Consider the following 21358-nt stretch of genomic DNA (forward strand, 5'->3'; position numbering starts at 1 on the left):
CGACGTGGAATATTGACTTGATTTGCATTCATATTTGACATGTAGAAATGTCTACGCCCACTTTTGCTCCCCTCTCAACGCAGAAAAAAAGAGTGGCACTCAGAAATGGAAATTTATTTCCGTGACAAGATGGCGTTTGGTTTGTGACCTGAAAACATCACAATGCACACGCTTTTTTGTCCCCTTCTTCACGGAGTAAAAAGAAATAAGGTCGGTCGGGGGGGAAACTCCACAAACACGTCACAGGTGACAAGCCAACGTAAATTGACAGTAGCATTTGACTAATTTGTCTCGAAGTCTGTTGTCACGTATAATGTTGTGTTTGCAGGCGTGTGCGCGTACCCATTTTTTGAATGAACATTGTTTTGGATGGCGCTTGTTGCGTACGCCGTATCTAGTGTAGTCACGTTGTGTTTTGCTGCCATCTAGTGGACACGATTGAGCACACGCTTAATTGCTCCCTCTGTATAGAGTCCAGTTAGTCGTCACACACTCGACTTTTCTTCATTACCAGTATGTATTGGGGTTTTAAATTTGTTACCTTATGAATATATTTCTGTACCCAGTTTGACACTGTTGTTTGTAATGCTAATTAGGGTTAGCACCAAAGCCCCCCCCCCCCCCCCCCCCAAAAAAAAAAAACACAGAAGAAGAACGGACCAGGAAACTGAATCCGGAAGTGCCCGGTAATTAAACTTCAGGCGGCAAAAGTGGAAAGGACGGAAAGCGCTATCTTCAGAAGCTTTAACTCGTCAATTTGAAGTTACACCTCGACAACCTGTCCTTGTTGCGATCATTTTTGAAGATTCAAGTTCGACGACTGGTCGATTTTGAAGAGAAAATGTTAAGCTTACTGGGACAACAAGCAAGCGTAAGCTAACGCACGTTGTCTTCTTCTATTCTTGAGCAAATAAGAAGGCTGACGCCACAAATGAAATGACAAGTGTGGCGTTGTGTTTACAGGTCAATTCAGGAGTGAGGCTCATATAATAGTCGGCTACCTCTTGCCAGGAGGCTGCTGCACTGATATACTTGGACGCTAACGGTGACCTCATTTTGGGTGACCGCCAGCTCATCATTGACGGTAAGATGGAAATGGCCATTTCTTTATCACGACTAATGTGCTGAAATGCTGGAAATCAACATTTACGTCATGTGACTTCAACTCAAATGATGGAAGTGCACTTGGAGAAATTCTCTTGAATGAATGGGCCAGACAGAAGATCATAATGTCAAACTATTTAGTACCACAGTAATGGACGCATGTTGCTCTCATAAATTGACATGATGATTTATTTCATATCACTGACTGAACAGGAAGCGTCTTGTTTTCTTTGAGTCTCCCTTTCTGAAATGCCTCATCGTTAGTTTATTTTGAATCCTATTTAAGATAAATGATCGCTCCCACGTTAAAGAATGAACGTCTTAGCAATTCTGCCCGGGTAACTGTTGGCGACTCTTAATACTGGCAAGTATCTCAAGTTTGAAATGTGAAGTGAATGCGCACGATCAACGTGCCCGAACGAGACGGTTGCGCGTGGACGCAAACGCTCGCCACGTGTGTGAAATGAAGGCACTTGCCGGAAATAAACCCGACTCTGGCCTCTCGCAAATTTGATACCAGCAGGTCAGCTTGTGCGAGTCGGTGCTTAATTGTTATTTTTAGGAGGGAGGACGAAAAGAAGTGCCACATCGCCCGAGTGCGTGTGTCAATGAGCCATGACAATAAAACCTGGCCGGTGACATTATTGGCTGTGAGTCGTTGTCGAGGCAACAAGAGGCTCCGTAAAATGCCACTCAATCATCTGTTTGGCTAAAATCCAGAGGATTCATTCATTATCTCACACCTGATTGTTTCATTGTAGTCAGTGAAGTTGTATTCATATTCATATTCTACCACAATAAAAGGTTACAAAGGCTCACTAGAAAAAGAAAAACCCAATGTGTGTGTGTCTAGTGTACAGTGGATAGAAGATACAGTACATTGTAAAATTGGCCACAGCATTCGTTTCTCCGCACGACGTCAAACCCACAAACGCTACAGAAACACAGCACAGCTAACAGTAGTGTCTGTCTGTCCGGCCGTGCGTCCGTCTTAAGACAAGCTAGCCACAGCCCAGCTCGCAGGTTAGCTGCAGGCAAAAGGCTAACAAGAGGTTAGCTCTAAGTGACTGCTGCGACCTTTCACCAAACTCAACTTGCATCTGTCCTCTCTTTGAGCCACTAGCTCGCCGCTAAGGAATGCACTTCGGTAGAATCAGCCCCCCCAAAAAATGCCCTGGGTGTTTGTCATGTCGTCGTCATCATCACAGCTGAGCTTAGGTTGAGGTACCCACAATGATGACGCTAATGCTAGTAGCTAGTTCCGGTGCTTGTGCTACTAGCGCTCTATCGGCAGTGGGTCGTGAATAGAAAACCAACGTCAGTGGCAGTGCAGAGGCTAGTGTTTGGATGGCGGCGGTTGATTGGCTAGTGTTAGTTGATGCTTTCCCCAACAAAACCAACCGCTCACGCTAACTGCTGGCTCAAACGCTTGTTGATACTTGCTTCTAGAGCAGCGGTTAGGATTGAGACATCCGCAAGTCAAGTTAGCATGACCCGGTCCCCAAAAAAAAAAAAAAAACTTGTGCTAGTAACCAGTAAAAACGCTCATTCAAACTGTAACTCGCGCTTTCTCAGCGGTTCTAACATGATGAGTACAAAAACAAACGTCAGTGCAGCATATTAGCTAGCATTCTGTCGCTAGCGGTGGATTGGCTAGTGTTAGCTTAGCCCTGCCGTGTTTATCGTTGGCGACATCATCTGGCTGATCACATGTCTGCGCCTAGCCCCGCCTCTCACAACAGTAATCGAACGCATCGTGGCTCGGCGAGCGTCTTTGAAGGCACAAAATGTTTCGTCAACTCGGGCAGAGGGGGGTTAAAAAAAATCACAAACAGGTAGTGTGTTCTTGTGTTGGCTCGACCGTGAGCTAACGTCAACGCCGTCGTGCCGCTGCCACTTGCGTTTTCAAATCAACATGCGCACACATTCAAGTATTTGCTGCACATCCTGGTAGAAAACCCCCCCCACGTCTAATAAATATTCATAAATAACATCACGCCTGCGCGTTCACTTGATGCGAGAGATTTTGCGCAGGCAGGCACGCACACGTCGGAGGACAGAAAATGGCTTAAAAGGGTTGACGCCCTCACAGTGTAACGCGCTGTTAACGGGGACGATGGATGGATGGATGGATGGATGGATGGATGGATGGATGGATGGATGGATGGATGGTCGGTCATCTTTTTTCGTCGTTCAATTGGCAGTATTAGCAAAATGAAAGCATTGCGTGTCTGTCCTCTCTCTCATGATGCCAATTGCAGCCAAACAAGAAGCCTCTAACTGAAAACAAAGCACTCGAGTCAACTTACTGAGCGACCGAGCACGCCGTGTAAGACTTCTCTGCAAGCTAAGCCCGCTCGTGGCTCCATGTGGCCGGCCAACAGTCCCCGCCCGACGCGGATGAGCGTGCCAGTTGGCACATTTCCTCCAGAAACTTTTGGTGTCTTAATTGTTGATAGATAAATAATGGCCTTTCAGCAGCCTTTGTGATGATTGTCTGCGGCACTCCACCGGAGGAGCCTGAACGCACCACCGTGGACGCTGCCTTTTCCCGTGCCAACGCACCCCAGCCAGCCTCAAGCCGTTGGGGCGGGGGGTGCGCTCACTTTCAGCTGAGCAGTTTGGGCAGCACTGTCCGCGGTTGGAGGTTCCCGTTGGCGTCGGTGATGGGCGCCGGGTTAGTCCTGGTTTTGGCCGAGAGCTTGGAGATGGAGGTGACGCCGTCAGCGGGAGGGGGGGGGCGTTTGGACGACGGCGTTTTGTCGGCGGGCGGTTTGGGGAGTCGCCTCCTCAGCCATGCGTGGCGCAGCGCCTGGCTGGGCGTCATCCTGACGGCAGGGTCCCACTCCAGACACTGTTTGAGGAAGTCCAGGAAGAGCGCGTCGTCGCAGCCCTTCAGCGCCACGCTCCAGTCCTTGCTGCGGGGCGGACCTCGCAGCTTCCCGCGCCGCGAGCGTCCGCCGTTGAGGGCCGCGGTGCCGTCGGGCAGCGCGGTGACGGCGCAGTAGCGCGGGTAGCCTTTGGACGACACAAAGTTCTTGGCCCGCTTGGAGGCGTCCAGGAGCTTTTGGGCCGGCATGCCCAGAAGCTCGATGATGCAGGCCAGCTGGTCGCCTTCGTCCTCGCCCGGAAGCAGCGGACATCCCGTCAGGAGCTCGGCCAGGATGCAGCCCAGGGACCACATGTCGATGGGCATCCCGTACCTGGAACCTGCGACGACGACCCTTCCGTCAGCGGCCGGCCCGGCTTTTCCAGCCAGGCAGGCAGGGCTCCTTTGCTTAGCGGCAATGTCGACGTCTTACCTAGGATGACTTCCGGCGCCCGGTAGAACCTGGACTGGATGTAGGTGTAAACTCTCTGATGTTCATAACAGCTGGAGCCAAAATCGATGACCTGATGAGCACAGAAGCGCTTGTTACCTCGAGGACATTGACTCGAATTGGGTGTGGTGTGGGTGCGACCCGTGTCACCTTGATTCCGCTGCGCCCCTGCTGCTTAAGCAGGATGTTCTCGGGCTTGAGGTCGCAGTGGATGATGCGGTTCTTGTGCAGCGAGTCCAGACACTGCAGGATGGAGTGTGCAAACTTGCGCACCAGGGGCAGGCTGAAGCCCTGGAACTTGTTCTTCTTGATCAGCTCGTACAGGTTCATGCTGAGCAGCTCGAAGGTCATGCAGATGTGGTTGCGGAAGGTGAAGTTCTCCAGCATGTGGATGACGTTCATGCCGGAGTCCTTGTCCTGCTTCCTCAGGTGCTCCAGGATGCGGATCTCCTCGGCCGCCTGCCGGTGGAAGCGCTTCTCGTTGCGGACCATCTTCAGCGCCACGTGCGTCTGCGTCTTGTGGTCAAACGCCTTCACCACCTGCGGGGGCGGGCCGACTCGGGGTTAGTCGCGCGCCCGTACGTAGCCCGGCCGTCAAGGTGGTCTTTGTTTCCCGCAAACGCGCCGCACGAACGCTCATTTGCTCGTCAAGTCGACGTAGAAAGAACCGATCTCATTTGTCAGGCCGAGCGGCGATGGGCCAGTACCGGTATCGGCGCCAAGGTCGAAACTGGAATCGAAACGACGGACTCTCCAAAATACTCCGTACCAGATGAGGCTGCGCCTCGCTCGTACCTGTCCGAAGCTCCCTTTGCCGATCACCTTGAGGACTTCGTAGCGATAGGCGATTTGGTCGTGCGGAACTTGGATGTAGGAGCCCTGCTCGTCATCGTAGCCACAGTTGTTGACGCCCCCCGGGACCCCCGGCCTCTTCTTAGCGTTGGGACCCACAAAGTAAACTAGGCAGAACAGACGACGAGCTTGAGCAGCGGCCGACGGACGGACGGACGGACGGACGGGTCGTGCGGCGGCCGCTCACCCTGGGGGAAGCTGAAGACCTCGTGATGTTCGAAGGACGACATCTTGGGCATGAACTGCTTCATGGCCTGCTCAGGCGTGGAGGCGGCCGGCTTGGCTTTGACGTCGGCTGCTTTGTGCGTGGCGCCGCCCGGGCGCCCGCGGTGGCCCGAGTCCGGGTCGGCAGCAGCGGCGGCGGCTGCGGGGCGTTCCGCTCGGGAGGGGGTGAGCGGCGCCAGGCCGTTGAGCTGCGGGCCGCTCTGATGCGGACGCTTGACGCCGCCGTTGTCCAACACTTGCGTGATGTGCACGCCCTCTGACATGGCTGCTTTAGCGCCACCCTGAGGGCAAAAGCTTTGAATAGGACGGCGCTTATTGCACTGAAATTGAACATCGTGGTGCTGTAACGCATCAAAAGAGTGAGACAAAAACGCTCTCAATCAATACTTTCTCTTTACTCAAAATGCTTCATTAGAATTCTTTTTGTTGTTGTTGTTGAAGGGTTGGCGCAGACGAATGGAATTTCCACTCTGTCGAGCAGGAACAAACACCGAGACGCCGGTGCTTGGCGTGACGGTCGTGTGCACGGAACAAACTCAACCTGTATGTGCAGTTGTCAAGCGGGTCTTCATTTGGACGCAGGTGAGGAAAGCCGCCTCACAATGCACACAAAGGCATGGCCGCATTCGGTGAGCGGCTGCCTCGTCGCCACGGTGACCGCACACCTTAGCCGGCAAACGTACCGTCAGCGGGTTGAGGTTGCCGTTGCGCAGCGGCGGCAGCGTGACGGGAGATGCGGTCAGGGAGCCGCCGTGACCGGGAGAGAAGACCGGCTCGCCCGTTTTGCCTGCGACAAAAAAGCCCAAAAAGTGACTCGAAAGGCCACAGATGGCGTGTGACATTTTAATCGCAAGTCGCCGCCGTGTAATCCCGCTAATGAGGGCAGCGAGCCGCCTCCAAGTTGTGCCGCTCGGGCCGCTAGCCAAACGGCGAGCCAGCACGCTTCCTTCCCCCGATCTCAAAACAAAGCATTGAGCGGCAGTCTTACCGCAAAGACCGCCAGTCCGCTCTACGGACAGCCGCGCTCCAAAATCCAAGAGAACATTTCCCGTCCGTGGGGCCAAATTGCCGACATTTGGACCAGTTGAAGTGCAACGACGTTATTAGAACGCTTGCGGATTCAGCCAGGACACGCTAGTCTAGTCGCTCGTAATATCGGTCGGCGCATGCGAGCGCGACGCGCGTCGGCGAACCCGCCGCGCCGGAAATGCCAGAGGCGGCGAGCGTGATCGGCATGCTGCCGGACAGGACGGGTGGGAAAGTGTCCACGACTCTCCCCCTCCCACCGGTTCTGGCAAAAAGACAAGAAGGCGGCCGTCGCACCACGAGACATCCTCCAGCCCGGGTCTGACGCCCGCTAAGTCACTCGCATTCGTGGCACGGCGGCGGCGGCCTCAACCACGGATGGGCGGCCTCAACCACGGATGGGCGGCCGCGAGTCAACACGTGGTGTTCCATATCGTTCCCACGCTTGAATTTGTGCCCAAAATTACCCTGTGGACAGGAAATATTCTCCCATAAGAAAGCTTTGCAAAAATAGCCATCTTTCACCCATGCGACACTCAATTGTATTTATTTATTCTTGGAGGGGGGGGGATGGACGGAAATTGTTTTCGGCAATTCTTAGGATGGGTCCAAAATATCAACAGGTGAATGGAATCTTGCAATTGTCCTACGTTTGTGGCCCAAGCCAAACCCAATTCAAGTATTAGCCCGAGTCGACTGCTTTCTATCCTCCGTGAAGCTCCACGGAAAGAAAGTTCGACTTGCAATGTTAGCAAATGGACTGTTAGCAACTTCTATTTATTACACAGTAACGACACAAGAGCGGCAGAACATGGCAATGATCGAGCAGCTAGCAGCAGTGAACTGCAGCTTGCGAAAAGTCAGTCACACCACGTTGCATTTCATCAAGTGCCAGTAGTGTACATTCTGCTCATGCCAGGAGACCAGACTATTTTTACCACGTCGCATGCTTACTGGATGCTTTGCATTCTGAGCCTCGGTGGTGGCTTCTTCTCGTCCTTCAACGGCTTCTCAAGCTTATCGCTAGAACCATCGCATTTAGGATGACAGCGGCGGCAGCAATTCACGTGAGGAGCGAACAGCTAGCTGGGTTGAGCGTGAGCTGCTGACCACCCCACCAAAAAAAAAAAGCTCCACATTAAGTACTGGTGACGTCACACAAGAGTCGCGTTTGTGTCGAGCAGCGCGTAAAAAAGCAGATCAAATATTCATTTGATCGAGTGTCTGTCGCTTCTCTGTGCTAACGTTAGCGGATCATGCACACTCCGGGATCACAAGAGACTATTTTTATCACTTAGCATGCTAGCCGGACAGCTAGATTCTCATTTCTCTTGCAACTTGTTCGATTTTTTTTTTCTCCCTCTCTTTCTCTCTCCTGGAGCCAAGTCCCCTCCCTCGTCCCCCCCTGCACCGCCCAGCCGTGCTCGGGTGCACTCGTCCCGGCCGCAGTTGGTTACGCTCACCCGTCAGAAGGACCGAGGCTCCGGGCTTCTTGGTTAACATGGCGGCCGCTGCTCTCCGCTCGCTCGCGCCCGCCCATACACACGCACACGCACTCGCACACGCACAGCCTCCTCCTCCGCTTACCTCAAGCAGTGGAAGTGGAGTCACTAGTGCCACTAGTCCTCTTACAGCGTGCGCGCACGCACGCACACAAAAAGGGCTCATTCACAGGGAGAAAAAAAAAGTCTCGTTTTATGCTAGTCTTCCCTTGTGTGTGTTGGCTCATGTGTGCAGTGCCGTACCTTACCTTACCGACCTTCTAGCCTGCAGGGCAGATGCCCGGCGGAGCGGCAATGATTCCACCATGATGAGACCGACCGGCCCACACTTGAGTTGAATTCGGTCGCAACATGGACCGCAAAGGGAACCAATCAAGATCAGGGACAAAGGCTACGCGCTCGCCCGCCCGCCCGCCCGCTCGCTCGCTCAGGGTGGGCCGGCCCGGCCCAGGTTAAAATGCCAGGGTCAATCTTCTTCATTGTTATTCAGGTAAGGAGCTGCTTACTGTGAGCTGCTGCAAACCTTTCTCTGCTACCATTACAAGGGACCAACCGTTGTTTTATGCCAAGCAAAGCCAGCCGCCTTCGGTGGAAACATGGACCATCTATACTGACGTTTTGCCTTTTTTTCCTTGTAGCGTGGCGCACAGTGGACGTGGAGCGGCAGAAAAACAGTCGGCAATTTTTCACAAAAGAGGCAAGTTGAAGTTTACTGTCAAAATTGACATTGAAGATTGGAATGATGAAGTAACCTAATACAATGACAAAATGAAATGTTGAAGTCCTTTTTTTTTTTTTTTTTTTTATGAAGAACTAGTTTCACAAGGTAAACAAAATGTTAAAAGTGTAAAAAAAAAACGTTCAAAGGGGAATATATTCCGCGACTCTTGCCGGGTGAAAGTGATGGCCCGCAGCCGTTACGTTGCCCACCCTTGGTTCACAAACAACACAGAAGAGGGGGAAGAAGAAGAAGAAGAAGAAAAAAAACCCAGTAATGATGAGTAGAAACAGCAGTGAGTTAGGCAATATTTACACACACCTCCAAGCAAGTGCTGGGGAACTTGAAATGGATCCTGAATGGAAATTTAGCGCAGAGGAAAGATGATCATTGACAGCCGATTGCTTAACAACAATTGGATGAGCTCTGCTAAGGCGCGCTGCGGGCTCTGCTTTTGGAGGGAAGGAAAAGAGAAGGCCAATCATCACAAAAGAAAAAGCTGCAAAGAAAAACAAGTCAGGTTGCGACCAAGTCCACGCAAAGACAAAAAAAGTTGGCTGTTCCCTTTGAGTGTGAAATTGCTCTTTTTTGCCTCTTGGACTCGGCGGGGCTTCCGTTTTTGTCCGGCTTCCTGACCAAGCGTTTTGTGACTGGGGATGATGCGGTGGCACGGCGCAAGCTCGGCCGTTATGTTTTGCCGGCGTTCTCGTAGATGACGTCGGAAGCGAGCGGCGGCGGCGGCGGCTGCTGCTGCTTCTTCTTCTGCCACATGAGCAAGACGCACTGGTGGATGAACACGTACTGCTCCTCTGTCTGGACCATGGAAAGGCGGTGGGAGCGCATCTCCGCCACCATCCCCAGGATGTCGGCAAAGTCGTGCTCCCGGATGTGCTGCATCAGGCGGTCCAGGGCCATGAAGGTGCCCGTTCTTCCCACGCCGGCGCTACCGAAACAAATGGGCAGCGTCACATACGCGCGCGCGCGCGCGCACCCACTGGTCCTCGCCCTCGGATTGTACCTGCAGTGGACCACGATGGGCTCCTTGGTCTTGTTGGCCTGCTGCCGCACGATGCGGACGAACTGCAGGATGCTCTCGATGGCGTTGACCGTGGGAACGCCGTGGTCCGGCCACGAGGTGTAGTTCAGGTGCAGGATGTCGCGAGTCTCGTCCGCCTGCGAGTGCCACCGTTTTAACCATTTCTTTTCACTACGGTAATGGATAAAGAGCAAAGGAGAACAAAAAGCCAACTCACGTATCCCAGCCGGAACTTCCTGACTGTCCACTCGGGCGACTCGTTTTCCGCGAGCATCTCCACGCTGATCTCGCCGTAGGTGACGGGCTCGTCGCTGAAGGGCCAGTAGTGGTCGCACTTGACCTGGACCACACGCGGCAAACGCACGACGACGGTTAAAAAGCCGGCGGCCTCTAATTGACCCCGCCACCCGAGACTTGCCCGTCGCCGCTCGTTGCACTGCGTCAGCATGACGACGATGGGCGACTTCTGCTGCAGGACCATCTTCCAAAAGTCGTTGCGCGTCTCCGGCAGAGGGCCTTGCGTGGCGATGTACTCTTTGGCGTGTTTGTAGCCCTGCCAACCCCCCAAAATAAGTGCATTATGAAATGATTCTTTGGACCATACATATTGAGGCTGACCCAGTTTTCTGTTTTCAGGCGAGTTTGCTGCCGTCCTCACCGGAATGTAGTTGGCGTTGATGTAATCGGCGCCTTCGTCGTCGTGCAGGGAGAAGAGCCGCACCCGGCTGAAGTCGTCTGCCGAGGAGCAAACGTCCGAGTCATTCCTCTTTGCTTCAGGTAAACGCAACTCCTCGACACCTCATTTTAGTTTGAAGGGAGCGCTTAGTCGCAGGCCTACTGACAGGGTAGGATGTTGGTGTATCGGTTCTTGGGCCTGTTGACGGGCAGGTCGGCGGCGTCGTGGGAAAGGTCCAGGCCCACGCTCTTCAGCTCCTGTTTGGCGGACACGTGACACCGATGAGTGGACTTTTTGAGCCCAAGATAGGCGCGGGCCGTTCCCCACCTCAAACTGCAGAGAGAACTTGTAGGCCGAGTCTTTGCTCAGCTCCTTGAAGTAGGCCTCAAAGTCGTCCAGTTGCACGGGACTCGAGAAGATAAGAGATTGCCGTGAGAAAGTCGTCATTAGAAAGCCAAAGGCAGCGTCTTTGGCCGGCTGCCGTTACCTCGTCAGCTTGCGCTTCTTTAAGGCCGTCTTGCCCCTACGACACAAACAAACGCGTCAGCGGACCAAAACGGGAGCCCCAAACTACGGCTTCTCATTGCCACATGCAAAAGTCCAAGGCGGTTGAAGTCGAGAGAAATCGTTTGGGGCGGTGGTGCGAGCCAAACGTGCCGTGTCGTGCCGTGTCGTGCCGTGTCGTGCCGTGTCGTGCCGTGCCGTGCGCTTGCTCCGTTCCTTGGCGGCATGCCACATCCACAGCTCACAAAAGCTTTCAGAAAAGTCTGGTGATGCACTTCAGGTGCCACAAAAAAAAATCTGTCCGTTGACGGAGAAAAGCTATTTTACTGTAATTTGATCCGTTTCTAAATTGTAATTTAATCATAATGTCCTTTTAATCTTGATTCTCATTGTCATGAAATCAAATATGAAACGCCTGCCCGCTCACCAGACTTTTCCTGCGGGACAACCAACGGAGGGGCTGGCTGGCTGCCTGGCTGGCTGGCTGGCTGGCTCGCTTACTTACCATGGATTAATATAAAAAGCCAAAAGATAGTCAGTCCAAAGGCAGGATGGCAGAAGGGTAAGGAAGGCAAAGAGGCTTCTTCGCCTGAGGGGATGGGGGATGGGGGGGCAAATAGAAACAAAAAGAATAAAACACTAACAGAGAGACACCTACACGCCGCTGCCCCCGCCGCTTCATTAGCACGCGTCAAGAGGAACATTGACTTGAGCTCGGCTCGTCGTCGTCGTCGATTCCCGCTCGCATCGACGGAACACAAAAGGCCACCGACGGCCGAGCGTTTTGCGATGAGCGACTGACCGTCTTTCGGCTCTTATATTAATCGCCGTTAACTAATGTGACCCGGACGTGGCAAAATAAATCAAAGTTGACCGCGGCCAACCCATTATTCCACGGTAGTGGTCCGACGTACGCATGTGCAAAATGTGGCCGTTTGTGAGCACCTTGCCTTCTGCAATTTGTTTGCCCGGGAGCGGGGGGAAACTGACAACAAGGTGGAACGCCGCCACGCCACGTTTTTGCCGGTACAACGCCAGGCCGTCGTCTAAATTCCCAAACCAAACGTAGAGCGAGAAGGAGAAGAGCACCGTCGTACCAGTTGTAAGGCAGCTTCCCGTCCCTTTCGAACGAAGCAAAGTTGACAAAGGTCTCGGCGCCGCACTCCCTGAATGGTAAGACGGGAGGGTGGTGAAACTCTGCGGCGTGAAGCTGCGCCTACCTGCGCTTTGGTGGCTACCTGCTCATCTGCAGGTGCTTCTTGCGGAGAAGCAGCAAGAAGAGAAGCGACAGGCCGAACAGCAGGACGCTCAGGATGGTCAAGGCCGAGATGGCCGCCACGCTGGGGTTCATTTCTTTGGCTGCGCGCGCGCGCACACATGCGCTCTAGTGAGGCTAACTTGTGACGCTAACCGGACGGAGGCTGAGCAAAGGCCCGACCGAGCAGGCCTTTACGTTAGCGAGAATTCCGTCAGCCTCCTTGCAGTCAAGTTAGTCGCCACCTACCGGCGGTGGTGAAGGTAACGTGGGCGGGCTTGCTGGGCGTGCTGTAGCTGACGCTGACCACGCTGCAGTTGTAGCTGGACGACGGCATCAGGCCGGAAAGGGTCAGCGCGTGCGAGCCGGACACCCGAGGCTCTCCGGTCTAAAGCGGACCGAGACGTAAGCCGGGCGGGGCCGACGTGGAAGTCGCTTCCGACTCAACTCACCTTCACCTCTTTTCCGCTCGGGCTGGCTTTGCAGCGCACCTGATAGTGATCCGCCACGCCGTCCTCGCTCCACAGCAGAGTCACCGACGAGTGCGTGGCGTTGACGGCGTGCACGGACCTGGGAGGGGCCGGATCTGAAAGCGCGCCACACGCGGCCGGTCAGAAGCGCGTCCGCGTCGTGGTGCTCGATCCGCTGCGACCGCACGGACCCAGTTTGACGATGGCGGGAACGGACGTGTTGCGGCCACGCTCGGTGCACGCCGTCACCGTCAGGTTGTAGATGTCGCCGGGCGGCAGCGGCAGGCTGGCCCGCATCGCATTTCGAGTCACCTGCCAAGTGCAACGGTATCGGTGCCTTTCGATCGACAGAGTTGGGAAGCGAGCCTCAACAAACAGCCGGACACTCACGTCTACCGAGTAGCTCCTCTGGGAAGCTTTCTTGCCCACCGCCGCGACCTGCCAGTGCGTGATCCTGGAGTGCGGCAGGTCCACAAAGAGCTCGCCGTATGTCCAGCGCGCATACAGCACTCCGTGGGAGTAATCCACCGAAGAGATGTGCGGCGCCTCGGGAGCTGAGTGACAAAATCCCCGAGCTGAGCCCCCGTGGCAAAATAATGCGGCGGTTGCCGTCCCGGCGCTTTGGCTACCTGTGACGAAGCTGACGGTGGAACTGTCGCAGCAAGTGAGCGGCGGCTCGCCCCACGTCACCATGGTCACGCGGAACTTATAGTACCAAGCCGGCAGCAGATCGGTTACCCTCTGGAAAGGAAGGAAGGAAGGAGCGAGCGCAACGCCCCGCTGGAGATGCTGAAGAAGCCCGAGGCCACCTGGCATCGGGTCGATCGTCGGAGACGTGTTTGTTTACCACCGACGCTATGACGGAGGAGGTGGCGGCGATCTCGTAGTAGGTGCTCCACTCGGAGCTCAGGGTGACGGGGTTGAAGAAGAAGGTCTGGAGGACGTACTTGCGGAAGGCCACCTGATAGGGACGCTGCCAGCTCAAGATGACCGCCGTAGGGCTCATCGGGTACACGGCCAGCTCTCGCACGGCCGTGGGCTCTGGCGACGAAAACGACGACAACCAGCCTTGCTTGCAAAGCGTCTTGGCCTAGCCACACAATATCCTCCAGCTAATCACCGATATCCATGATGACGGCTTCGGAGGGAGGACTTATCAGGGGTCCGTTGGTGTGGTAGACCACCACCCGGTACTGAGCCCCCGGCGTCAGGTTGCCGACGATGGCGCTGGTTGAGTTTTCCTATCCGAGAATGCAGTGAGGTCAAACTTCTCGACAAGTGAGGCGAGGCCAGGCCAGGCCAGGCGGTTGGCAGGCAGCCACGCAACGCAGGCAGGCGTTACCTCGCTGCAGTAGTTGCTCTCCATCCTTTGACTCAGGCTGGGCTTCAGGCAGGTGGTGGACACCACGGACACGATGCTGCCGTCGTGGGCCTCCGAGCTCCGGGCCCAGGACACGGCGGCCGTGCTGGAGTCCAGCAGGCGCACGGTGACCGCCCGCGGCCGCTGCCGCAGCTCACGCAGAAGCTCCCCCTTGGGACCTGTCGGGCCGAGATGGGGGACTTCACTTTACCTGGCTGGCTGGCTGGCTGGCTTGTATTTGATGGGACCTTATTGTGCTTCACTGAAATTTGCCATCAGCGGTAACATCGATGAGCACGTTTTTGCTGCCTGCGCTTGTTTCTTCTTAACCCCTAGCGCAGCGGGATTTGGAGTAGGTCTAGTTTGGCCCAGGGCCAGACTGCACTTTGGAAGCAAAACGCTGACGTACCCAGGTAGAAGGTGAATCCGGCATCGGCCGTGCTCTCTCTGGCCTCGCAGTCTCCCGCCGCGCTGAGGGTGGCCACTCGCAGGCTGTAGGTTCCCGCCTCGCCCAGCTCCGTGAAGTACTCGTGAGTGCTTTCGTCCACGCTGGCCGTCTGAGTGGCGTTACCTGGACAGGGGCGGGTCGGGTGCCAGTCAAATTTCTTTCTGCAGAGGACGTATGGAGCGAGCCGGGCCGGGCCGGGCCGTGCCGGGCTGTGCCGTGCCGTGCCTACCGTCTCTGCCAATGTAGATGTTGAAGCCGTCGTAGCTGGTGGGCGCTCTGGGGGGCAGCCAGCGCACCTCCAGCAGGACGGGGGGCATCTTAGCGGGCAGGAGCAAAGACTCGACGGGGAGGGCCATCGCCGACCCCGTGTCGTTGGAGTCCTCGTACTCGAGCGCCTCGCCGTTGACAAACTCGTCCTCGCTGCCGGCGGAGGTTTCGGCGGCAGAGTCCAGCCAACGGTCGCGAGCGTCCGTGCTCTCTGCGCCGGCGCTCAGATTGCGTGCCTCGGCGGAGGCCCGGAAAGGCTTCGGCTCTTCCGTGCCCGGGATGCGGCGGGAGCGTCGGCCGGCCGGTTGGCTTTCCCGCGGCGGGCTTTGGCTCAGGTCCACCACGCTCCACGAGATGTCGAGGGGAGGGTACGGCACTGCGGAGGAGGAGGAGGAGGTCGGCGTCACTATCCGAAGGTCTGGGAATAAAGTGGGTCGTCCTCGTACCCGTCCTGTGATGCACGGGCACGTGGGTGATGTCACTCTGTGCCGTCTGGTAGGCGCCGGCCTCCGAGATGAGCTGGAAGGTGACGTTGCGGTAGCACACCCCGGGTAGCCAGTGCTTGAACACGGTCTTCCCCTCGTAGAAGTCTTGGAAAGAGCACAGTTAGTGAGTGCGCAGAGCTACTTTGACATTGGCCGGCTCGCACCTTTGTAGAGCATGGAGCGCCTTTGGCTCCCTTCGCTGTAGCTGATGTTGACTCTGCTGAAAAGGTTTCCCGCGGGAGTGTCCATGTCAAACACCACGCCGGTCTCCGGAGAATCCTTGTAGTCTGAAATGTGCACGCTGCTCACAGGAAGCGGCCCTGTTGGCGACAGGAGAGCTCCGGTCGAAAGGCGCAGCGACGCCACGCGTGGGGACTCTGCGGAGGTCTGCTCACTGGTGAGGAGGGACAGGCTTTCCACGGGTCTGGACCAGAGCCGTCCTCGTCGTAGCAGCAGGCCCACGCTGTAGCGCAGGCCGTGGAAGGACGCGTTGAAGAGCACGGGCCGGCCGGGCTCCCCGAACGGGAGCACGGCGGGCCGAGGCTCCCCGCTGATCTGCGCCGCGTACGCCGTGACGTTCTCCCGAAGGTCAGAGGTCTCCAGCTCTGCCGCGATCTGGCCGGCCTCGCTCAGACTCACCCGGAAAGCGGCGATGACCTGAAAACACGAAAGACACTGTGCGCTTCCTTCACCGCTGGCTGGCTGGCTGGCTGGCTGGCTGGCTGGCTGGCTGGCTGGCTGGCTGGGAAAATGCTCATTGATACCATCCTGCCCGATATTGAACGGGCAGCCATTCGCTAGCTACTGGAAAGAGAGACGGGACCGGCCGGCCGGCTCGGCTCGGCTCGGCTCCAAAGTCACGAGCCGGCCGCAGATGTGTTCAGCGACGGCCAGCTATCCAGCGAGCGAGCCCACGACGCACAAGCGCGCTCATTCACGTTCCGGCCATCAACTTCTTCTTTGTTTTGTCTTTCCAGCTCAGCTCACCCCGGACCGCAGACGTCACAGGTGTCATCTTCGCTTTTTTATATTGTCAATCTAATCTTTTCGATTGATCTTTTTCTGCTAACAGATGGTTTACTGTTTCAAATGTCCCCCTTCCCCCCCCTTTTACAGGAAGCGACCTTCTTTTGCACACGACGAACGTTTGACAACTCGCCAGTGTTCGAGAGAAGATTGACAAAAGGTTTGCCGATGTGTGCCGGGCCAGGCCGGGCCGCTGAACTGTCTCCTTGACGACGGAGATGAAAGGAGATGCTCATTGAGCGTTTGGGATTCCGGCATCGCCGTGGACACCGAGACTGACCCCCGGGGCGGTTTGAATGCTAATGTCGCTCACGCTAATCTTAGTCCACGCTCGACTCTGTCGGCAGGAGGCCTCCGTTTTCGCAAACGACGGCACGTGGCCTCGGCCGTCAAAAGGATAAACTTTGGAGCGGTCGCCGGCCAAGCGCAGAACGCTTCGACAAAACACAAGTCCGACAGCCCGTCACATATAAAGCCAAAAAATAGACGAGCAAAGTGGTCGCTAGCCAATGTCAGCACACACTCACTAGTGGCCCATCAGTCGTGTGACTAGAAAATCTTTGTCATTGCACTTAGGGACATTGTGTGAGGGATTCAAACACAGAACTGCTGCTGCTGCGAGCCACAGCTAGCCAACTAGAGCAGACATGCTAGGTGACCACTGTCAATAAACAACGTGCACGCGACAGCGGCTGCGCGCGGAGGAAGCGAGCGACAACGGGGCCCTGTGCGCGTTCACGCCGGGCTCCGGCCGACTGACCCATTTCTCGCGCGCACGCACGCACGCAAATACACACACACACACACACACAAAGGCGTCAGAGGTTCGAAGCCAGTCTTACCTCGACCGAACCGAGCAGCTGGGCCACGAGCACAAGGCAATACAGCATCGTTATTCGTGCACGCGCGCGTTAACCAGACAATGGTGAGTGACTCCGAGTGTGTGCGTGGCTTTGTCTGCGCCTATTCTTGTCGCATCTTCGTCATGTTGACTCACGCGCATGCATGCATGCATGCAGGCAGGCAGGCAGCCAGGCAGGCAGCTCTTTCCGAACCGAACCGGACCGGTTCTTTGTGAGCGAGGACCCGAGGCGCGAGAAGATGCTGCGACGGACGGACGCACGCACGCACGCACGCCAAGCCCCGCCCAGGAGCGACCGATCGTGCGACGCACGCGCAGCCTCCCCCTCGGTCTTCAGCCTCCAGCCCGCCCGTCTTCGTCATCATCACCATTGTGTGAGTGCTGATACGCAAGGAGAAAAAACAAACTTAAAAACAACTTCCAGTCAGTTGGTCGATCTCTTGATACCAAAATTGCGCTGAATCAAACCTTTTGGCTAAAATACAAACAGATTTCGCTTTATTTTGATGTCAAATGGTGTATTTGATTAGTTTGGGCCAATTGTAATGGAGTAAAATATGATAATGCATTTGTCATTGGTTTGAACCTTTTGTAAAAATGGACTCATCAAATTAGTATGTGAATGTCATTTCAAATATTCATAGTATTTCACTTTTGAAATGCTAAATGAATCGAGAAAAGCCAAAACGCCAATGAGCTACTTGAATCCAAAACATTTTCCTTTCATTCTCAATGTACATCAAACATTTAAAAACGTATTTTTCATCAAGACAAATACGAATGTGATAGTCTATTCGGAATACGATAACCGGAATGCGTGCGTGCGTGCGTGCGTGCGTGCGGGTGGGTTTTTGTCTGCAGGTTGCGCCCTCTGCTGGCAGAAGATGGCCCTCCCAAAGCCCTTCCTGCTCTGGCTGTCAATGACTGTCGGGGGGGGGGCGAACAGGTTGAACAGGCTCGGCGAATGAGCAAAGGTGTCGAGAAGCCGCACCTGGACGAGCAACGAGGAGCGTGACGACATGGCGGTCAACAAATGCATCAAGTATCTCCTCTTCTTCTTCAACCTTCTCTTCTGGGTGAGCTTTTGGGATGTTGGATTGAAGTGTCTGTCTGCTTTTTGCTTTCTCCGACCGTCGTGAAGCATGATTAATAATTGATTTGTTCAAATAAGAGAGGAGCTCTTATTCACGGGCCGGCCTTATGTTGCAAAGGCGCAATTGCTGTGCTTTGCTTCGCTTTTGACTTTTTATTTTGGGCTGGTCATCTTTAAATTGCGTGTGGACCGTTTGCTAGGCTGCGTTGTTTCAAGTGAGTTCTGGATGATGATTTTGGTTCCCCCTTTACCTATTGTGCTTGGTGTTCTTTTAGTTGTCCACATTTTGAGACGTCCTCTTTTTTTTTTTTTTTTTTTTTTTTTGGGGGGGGGGGATTTCCTTGCATCAGATTGTTTAGCTGGCAACTTTTTGGCTGTTTGATCAGACCAGATGTACTTTTGGGCCTCCTTTTCTTACGTTGACAACGTTTCTTTCCTATTTGGAGCCTCACTCCTTTGTGTCCAAAACGGGTTTGTCGGCTGCCTCTCCCTGACTAAGACTTTTGCGACGTGCGCTGGCGCGTTTTGAATTCCAGTGGACGCAATGCGCCGGCCGCGTGTCCCCCCCCGTTGACTCGCTCCCCTTGGTGTTTTATGGCCTGAAAGATTGATGAGAGCGGCTGTTGAATGATCGATGGAGGCGGCACCCTGGATTGGTCCACGCGCCGTGGTTGTTAGTGTGAAGGCGAAGGCCTTCACACTATTGTTATTCTACTTTATTTTTCTTCTTCTTATTATTATTATCCTACTTTATTCCTCCCACTTTTTTGACACCTAACTACTCCCACATGCTTTAACCGATTCACTCCATTCCAACTTTCACACGTTCCAAAAATTCACGGCATGACTGCTAGTATTTTATTTGTTCATAACATTTACCGTTTTTGCATAATTAGCAAATTTGTGCCTTAAAATCCCCCATTCATTCTTAATGGCGCATTAGACACGAGCGACGTTCAAGTTCGAATTTTGACATCTGACAACTTTTTTCATGATTTCTTTCCTTAACTCATTTATTTAACTCTTTTATTTTTTATTTATTTATTTTTCATTCATTGATTTAGTTATTCATTTAATTTTAAGTTAAAAACATCATTTTACCGTTTTAACGTTTCACCATTTTAATTTCTTGATCAATAGCAACATTCCACCACAAAAAACACACAGTCGCTGTTTAGCTCAGTGAGAAAACAATGGTCCCTAAACACGAGCCACGTCCGCGAGCGAGTTCGAATCCTGCTTGGCCATAATTTTTTTTTCATTCATTCAATTTTAACACATCACTTTAATAATTACTTTCATCATCATCATTAATTTACCGTTTTTATTTTTCATTTAGTTATTCATTTAATTTTAAGTTAAAAACATCATTTTACCATTTTAACGTTCACCATTTTAATTTCTTGATTAATAGCAACATTCCACCACAGGAAACACATAGTCGCTGTTTAGCTCAGTGAGAATACAATGGTCCCTAAACACGAGCAACGTCCGCGAGCGGGTTCGAATCCTGCTTGGCCATGATTTTTTTTTCATTCATTCAATTTTAACACATCACTTTAATAATTACTTTCATCATCATCATTAATTTACCGTTTTTATTTGATTTAATCATCATTATTAATTTATCATTTTTCTGTCATTTAATCATCATTTCGAGTCCCACAATAGTGTGAAGTGCCTTCGCCTTCACACGCAATTTCTCCAGAAATTGCCAATTCTAGTTTGGTTTGGTTTGCTTTTTGATCAACTGCTATGTGCGCAGCTGAGCGGCTGCATCATGCTGGGCGTGTCCATCTTCCTGAAAGTCTACAAGGACGGCAACAGCGTAAGGACGAGTCGGCCACTACCCGTCCCTCCCTCCCTCCGTCCGCCGCCTCCGTCGTCAAGCTTTGCTTTTGGTGGCAGATCACCAACGAGTACCTGCCAGGCATCGACCTCCTCATCGCCGTGGGCGTCATCATCATGTTCTTGGGCTTCCTCGGATGCTGCGGCGCCATCAGGGAGAACAGATGGTTGCTCATTCTGGTCAGGCAGGAGCGCCGCCACGCTAAAATCAACACGCACGGTTGTGTCACATTGAACGCATCATCATGTCGTGCTTGCGGTGCAGTTTTTTGCCAGCCTGCTCCTCATCTTCATCCTCCTGCTGGCGGGAGGAATTCTAGGCGCCGTGGGCGAGAATAAGGTACGCCCGCCCGCCCGCTTGCTCCTCCGCGTTGGCGTGGGAATGCGCTGAGACGCGCCGCCGGATGTGCCTTTAGGTGAAGGAGTGGGTGAGGGATCGCCTGCAGAAGCTGACGCCGCTGTCCGATCAGCCCGAGAACATCGAGAAGGACCTGGAGAAGCTGCAGTGGACGGTGACGGCCGGCTTCCTCGGCGCCGCTCGCTCGTACGCCGGCCCGACACTAACGGCCACCTTTGCCGCCGCCTCGCGCAGCTCAAGTGCTGCGGCCTGGTGAACGGAGCGTCCGACTGGGACGTCCCCCCCGACTCGTGCCGATGCGTCGGCCCCGACCCGCTTTGCGGCCCCGACAACCTCTACAACACGGTCGGGACCTTTACGTCGTCATCCCTCGGGGGTGGGTGCTTTTGCGTATGGGCGCCGTGTGACGCGCGCGTCTCTCCCCGCCCGCAGCCGTGCTCCACGCAGATCATCAGCCTGCTGGAGAAAAACATGGAGGTGGTCATCGGCTTCGCCTTCGGCATCGCCGTCCTGCTGGTCAGAGCGCAAATGCACATTTGCGAGCTGGCCTCCAATCAAGACTGTGTGTGTGTCTTATCTGCAGATCGCCGGCATGGTTTTCTCCATGATCCTTTACTGCCAGATCACCAAGCAGGGCGGCGCCACCACCACCACCTCCGCCTGAAGTCTCAACGTGCGCCAGCAACTCCTTGGACTACACAGCGTTGCTCGGAGATGATTTCACGTGGCGTCGACGGACGGATAACGCCTTCTAGTTGCTGTCGCATCAATTTCTGTTTGATAAATGAGTACTTTGATGAACGTCAGTTTGCCGCAACTGGTTATTGGAGTACTTTTTGAATGTTTGATCTGAGTGACTTGCGTTGAGGCCGATGGCGGAGAGCTCGCGATTGAGCGCCGGCCGGCGCCCCCTCTGGCCGTCA

At 54.2% G+C, this 21358-nt stretch overlaps 3 protein-coding genes across 11 annotated transcripts; 1 reads left to right on the plus strand and 2 right to left on the minus strand.

Annotated features, from left to right (window-relative positions):
* The first annotated feature begins 672 nt into the window (after positions 1 to 672).
* Positions 673 to 21241, plus strand: LOC147040525 (tetraspanin-8-like). 4 transcript variants are annotated; one of them, XM_085902161.1, is made up of 16 exons: positions 673 to 871; positions 964 to 1084; positions 5943 to 6083; positions 8294 to 8519; positions 8668 to 8726; positions 10420 to 10560; positions 16226 to 16256; positions 16365 to 17510; positions 17998 to 18178; positions 19995 to 20057; positions 20138 to 20257; positions 20343 to 20417; positions 20494 to 20589; positions 20670 to 20780; positions 20868 to 20951; positions 21019 to 21241. In XM_085902161.1, exons 9-16 carry the CDS (start codon positions 18170 to 18172, stop codon positions 21097 to 21099), a joined length of 639 nt encoding a protein of 212 aa, XP_085758287.1. In that variant the 5' UTR covers positions 673 to 871; positions 964 to 1084; positions 5943 to 6083; positions 8294 to 8519; positions 8668 to 8726; positions 10420 to 10560; positions 16226 to 16256; positions 16365 to 17510; positions 17998 to 18169; the 3' UTR covers positions 21100 to 21241. The 4 variants fall into 4 exon arrangements, with proteins under 4 accessions (XP_085758287.1, XP_085758285.1, XP_085758286.1 ...); XM_085902159.1 differs by having other exon boundaries at positions 675 to 871; positions 17998 to 18212; XM_085902160.1 differs by lacking the exons at positions 673 to 871; positions 964 to 1084; positions 5943 to 6083 and having other exon boundaries at positions 7796 to 8519; positions 17998 to 18212.
* On the minus strand, positions 702 to 8427 carry dyrk2 (dual-specificity tyrosine-(Y)-phosphorylation regulated kinase 2). 6 transcript variants are annotated; one of them, XM_085902148.1, is made up of 7 exons: positions 7991 to 8091; positions 6185 to 6288; positions 5464 to 5782; positions 5220 to 5383; positions 4575 to 4964; positions 4407 to 4497; positions 702 to 4314 (listed from the first exon to the last, which is right to left on the minus strand). In XM_085902148.1, the coding sequence occupies exons 1-7, from the start codon at positions 8028 to 8030 to the stop codon at positions 3713 to 3715; spliced, it is 1710 nt and encodes a 569-aa protein (XP_085758274.1). In that variant the 5' UTR covers positions 8031 to 8091; the 3' UTR covers positions 702 to 3712. The 6 variants fall into 6 exon arrangements, with proteins under 6 accessions (XP_085758274.1, XP_085758278.1, XP_085758277.1 ...); XM_085902152.1 differs by lacking the exon at positions 7991 to 8091 and adding an exon at positions 8278 to 8427 and having other exon boundaries at positions 703 to 4314; XM_085902151.1 differs by lacking the exon at positions 7991 to 8091 and adding an exon at positions 8273 to 8353 and having other exon boundaries at positions 703 to 4314.
* Positions 8834 to 17164, minus strand: ptpro (protein tyrosine phosphatase receptor type O). The gene is made up of 25 exons (XM_085902882.1): positions 17117 to 17164; positions 15644 to 16016; positions 15413 to 15568; positions 15210 to 15353; positions 14726 to 15139; positions 14458 to 14619; positions 14031 to 14227; positions 13809 to 13929; positions 13536 to 13729; positions 13318 to 13429; positions 13079 to 13242; positions 12880 to 13000; positions 12671 to 12804; positions 12468 to 12606; positions 12202 to 12322; positions 12061 to 12129; positions 11469 to 11552; positions 10947 to 10982; positions 10787 to 10868; positions 10626 to 10716; positions 10442 to 10518; positions 10202 to 10336; positions 10001 to 10123; positions 9766 to 9920; positions 8834 to 9690 (listed from the first exon to the last, which is right to left on the minus strand). The coding sequence occupies exons 1-25, from the start codon at positions 17162 to 17164 to the stop codon at positions 9435 to 9437; spliced, it is 3708 nt and encodes a 1235-aa protein (XP_085759008.1). The 3' UTR covers positions 8834 to 9434.
* Positions 21242 to 21358: the final 117 nt, after the last annotated feature.

The sequence above is a fragment of the Syngnathus leptorhynchus genome, chromosome 21 (genome assembly GCF_054491065.1).
Source record: "Syngnathus leptorhynchus isolate UIUO chromosome 21, UIUO_Slep, whole genome shotgun sequence".
NCBI classification, from domain to species: Eukaryota; Metazoa; Chordata; class Actinopteri; order Syngnathiformes; family Syngnathidae; genus Syngnathus; species Syngnathus leptorhynchus.

Excerpts from the sequence above, each read along its gene's own strand:
- dyrk2 (XM_085902148.1), bottom strand. The coding sequence starts at position 8,030 with ATGTTAACCAAGAAGCCCGGAGCCTCGGTCCTTCTGACGG. Across the intron at positions 5,783-6,184 it reads GCAACCTCAACCCGCTGACG|GGTGGCGCTAAAGCAGCCAT; the intron begins GTACGTTTGCCG and ends TTTTGCCCTCAG. Across the intron at positions 4,498-4,574 it reads AGGGGCGCAGCGGAATCAAG|GTCATCGATTTTGGCTCCAG; the intron begins GTGACACGGGTC and ends TGTGCTCATCAG.
- ptpro (XM_085902882.1), bottom strand. The coding sequence starts at position 17,164 with ATGCTGTATTGCCTTGTGCTCGTGGCCCAGCTGCTCGGTTCGGTCGAG. Across the intron at positions 14,620-14,725 it reads CATCTACATTGGCAGAGACG|GTAACGCCACTCAGACGGCC; the intron begins GTAGGCACGGCA and ends GCCCCTGTCCAG. Across the intron at positions 10,337-10,441 it reads TCAACGCCAACTACATTCCG|GGCTACAAACACGCCAAAGA; the intron begins GTGAGGACGGCA and ends GGGGGTTGGCAG.
- LOC147040525 (XM_085902158.1), top strand. The coding sequence starts at position 18,864 with ATGGAGGCGGCACCCTGGATTGGTCCACGCGCCGTGGTT. Across the intron at positions 20,258-20,342 it reads ACAGATGGTTGCTCATTCTG|TTTTTTGCCAGCCTGCTCCT; the intron begins GTCAGGCAGGAG and ends CTTGCGGTGCAG. Across the intron at positions 20,590-20,669 it reads TGGAGAAGCTGCAGTGGACG|CTCAAGTGCTGCGGCCTGGT; the intron begins GTGACGGCCGGC and ends CGCCTCGCGCAG.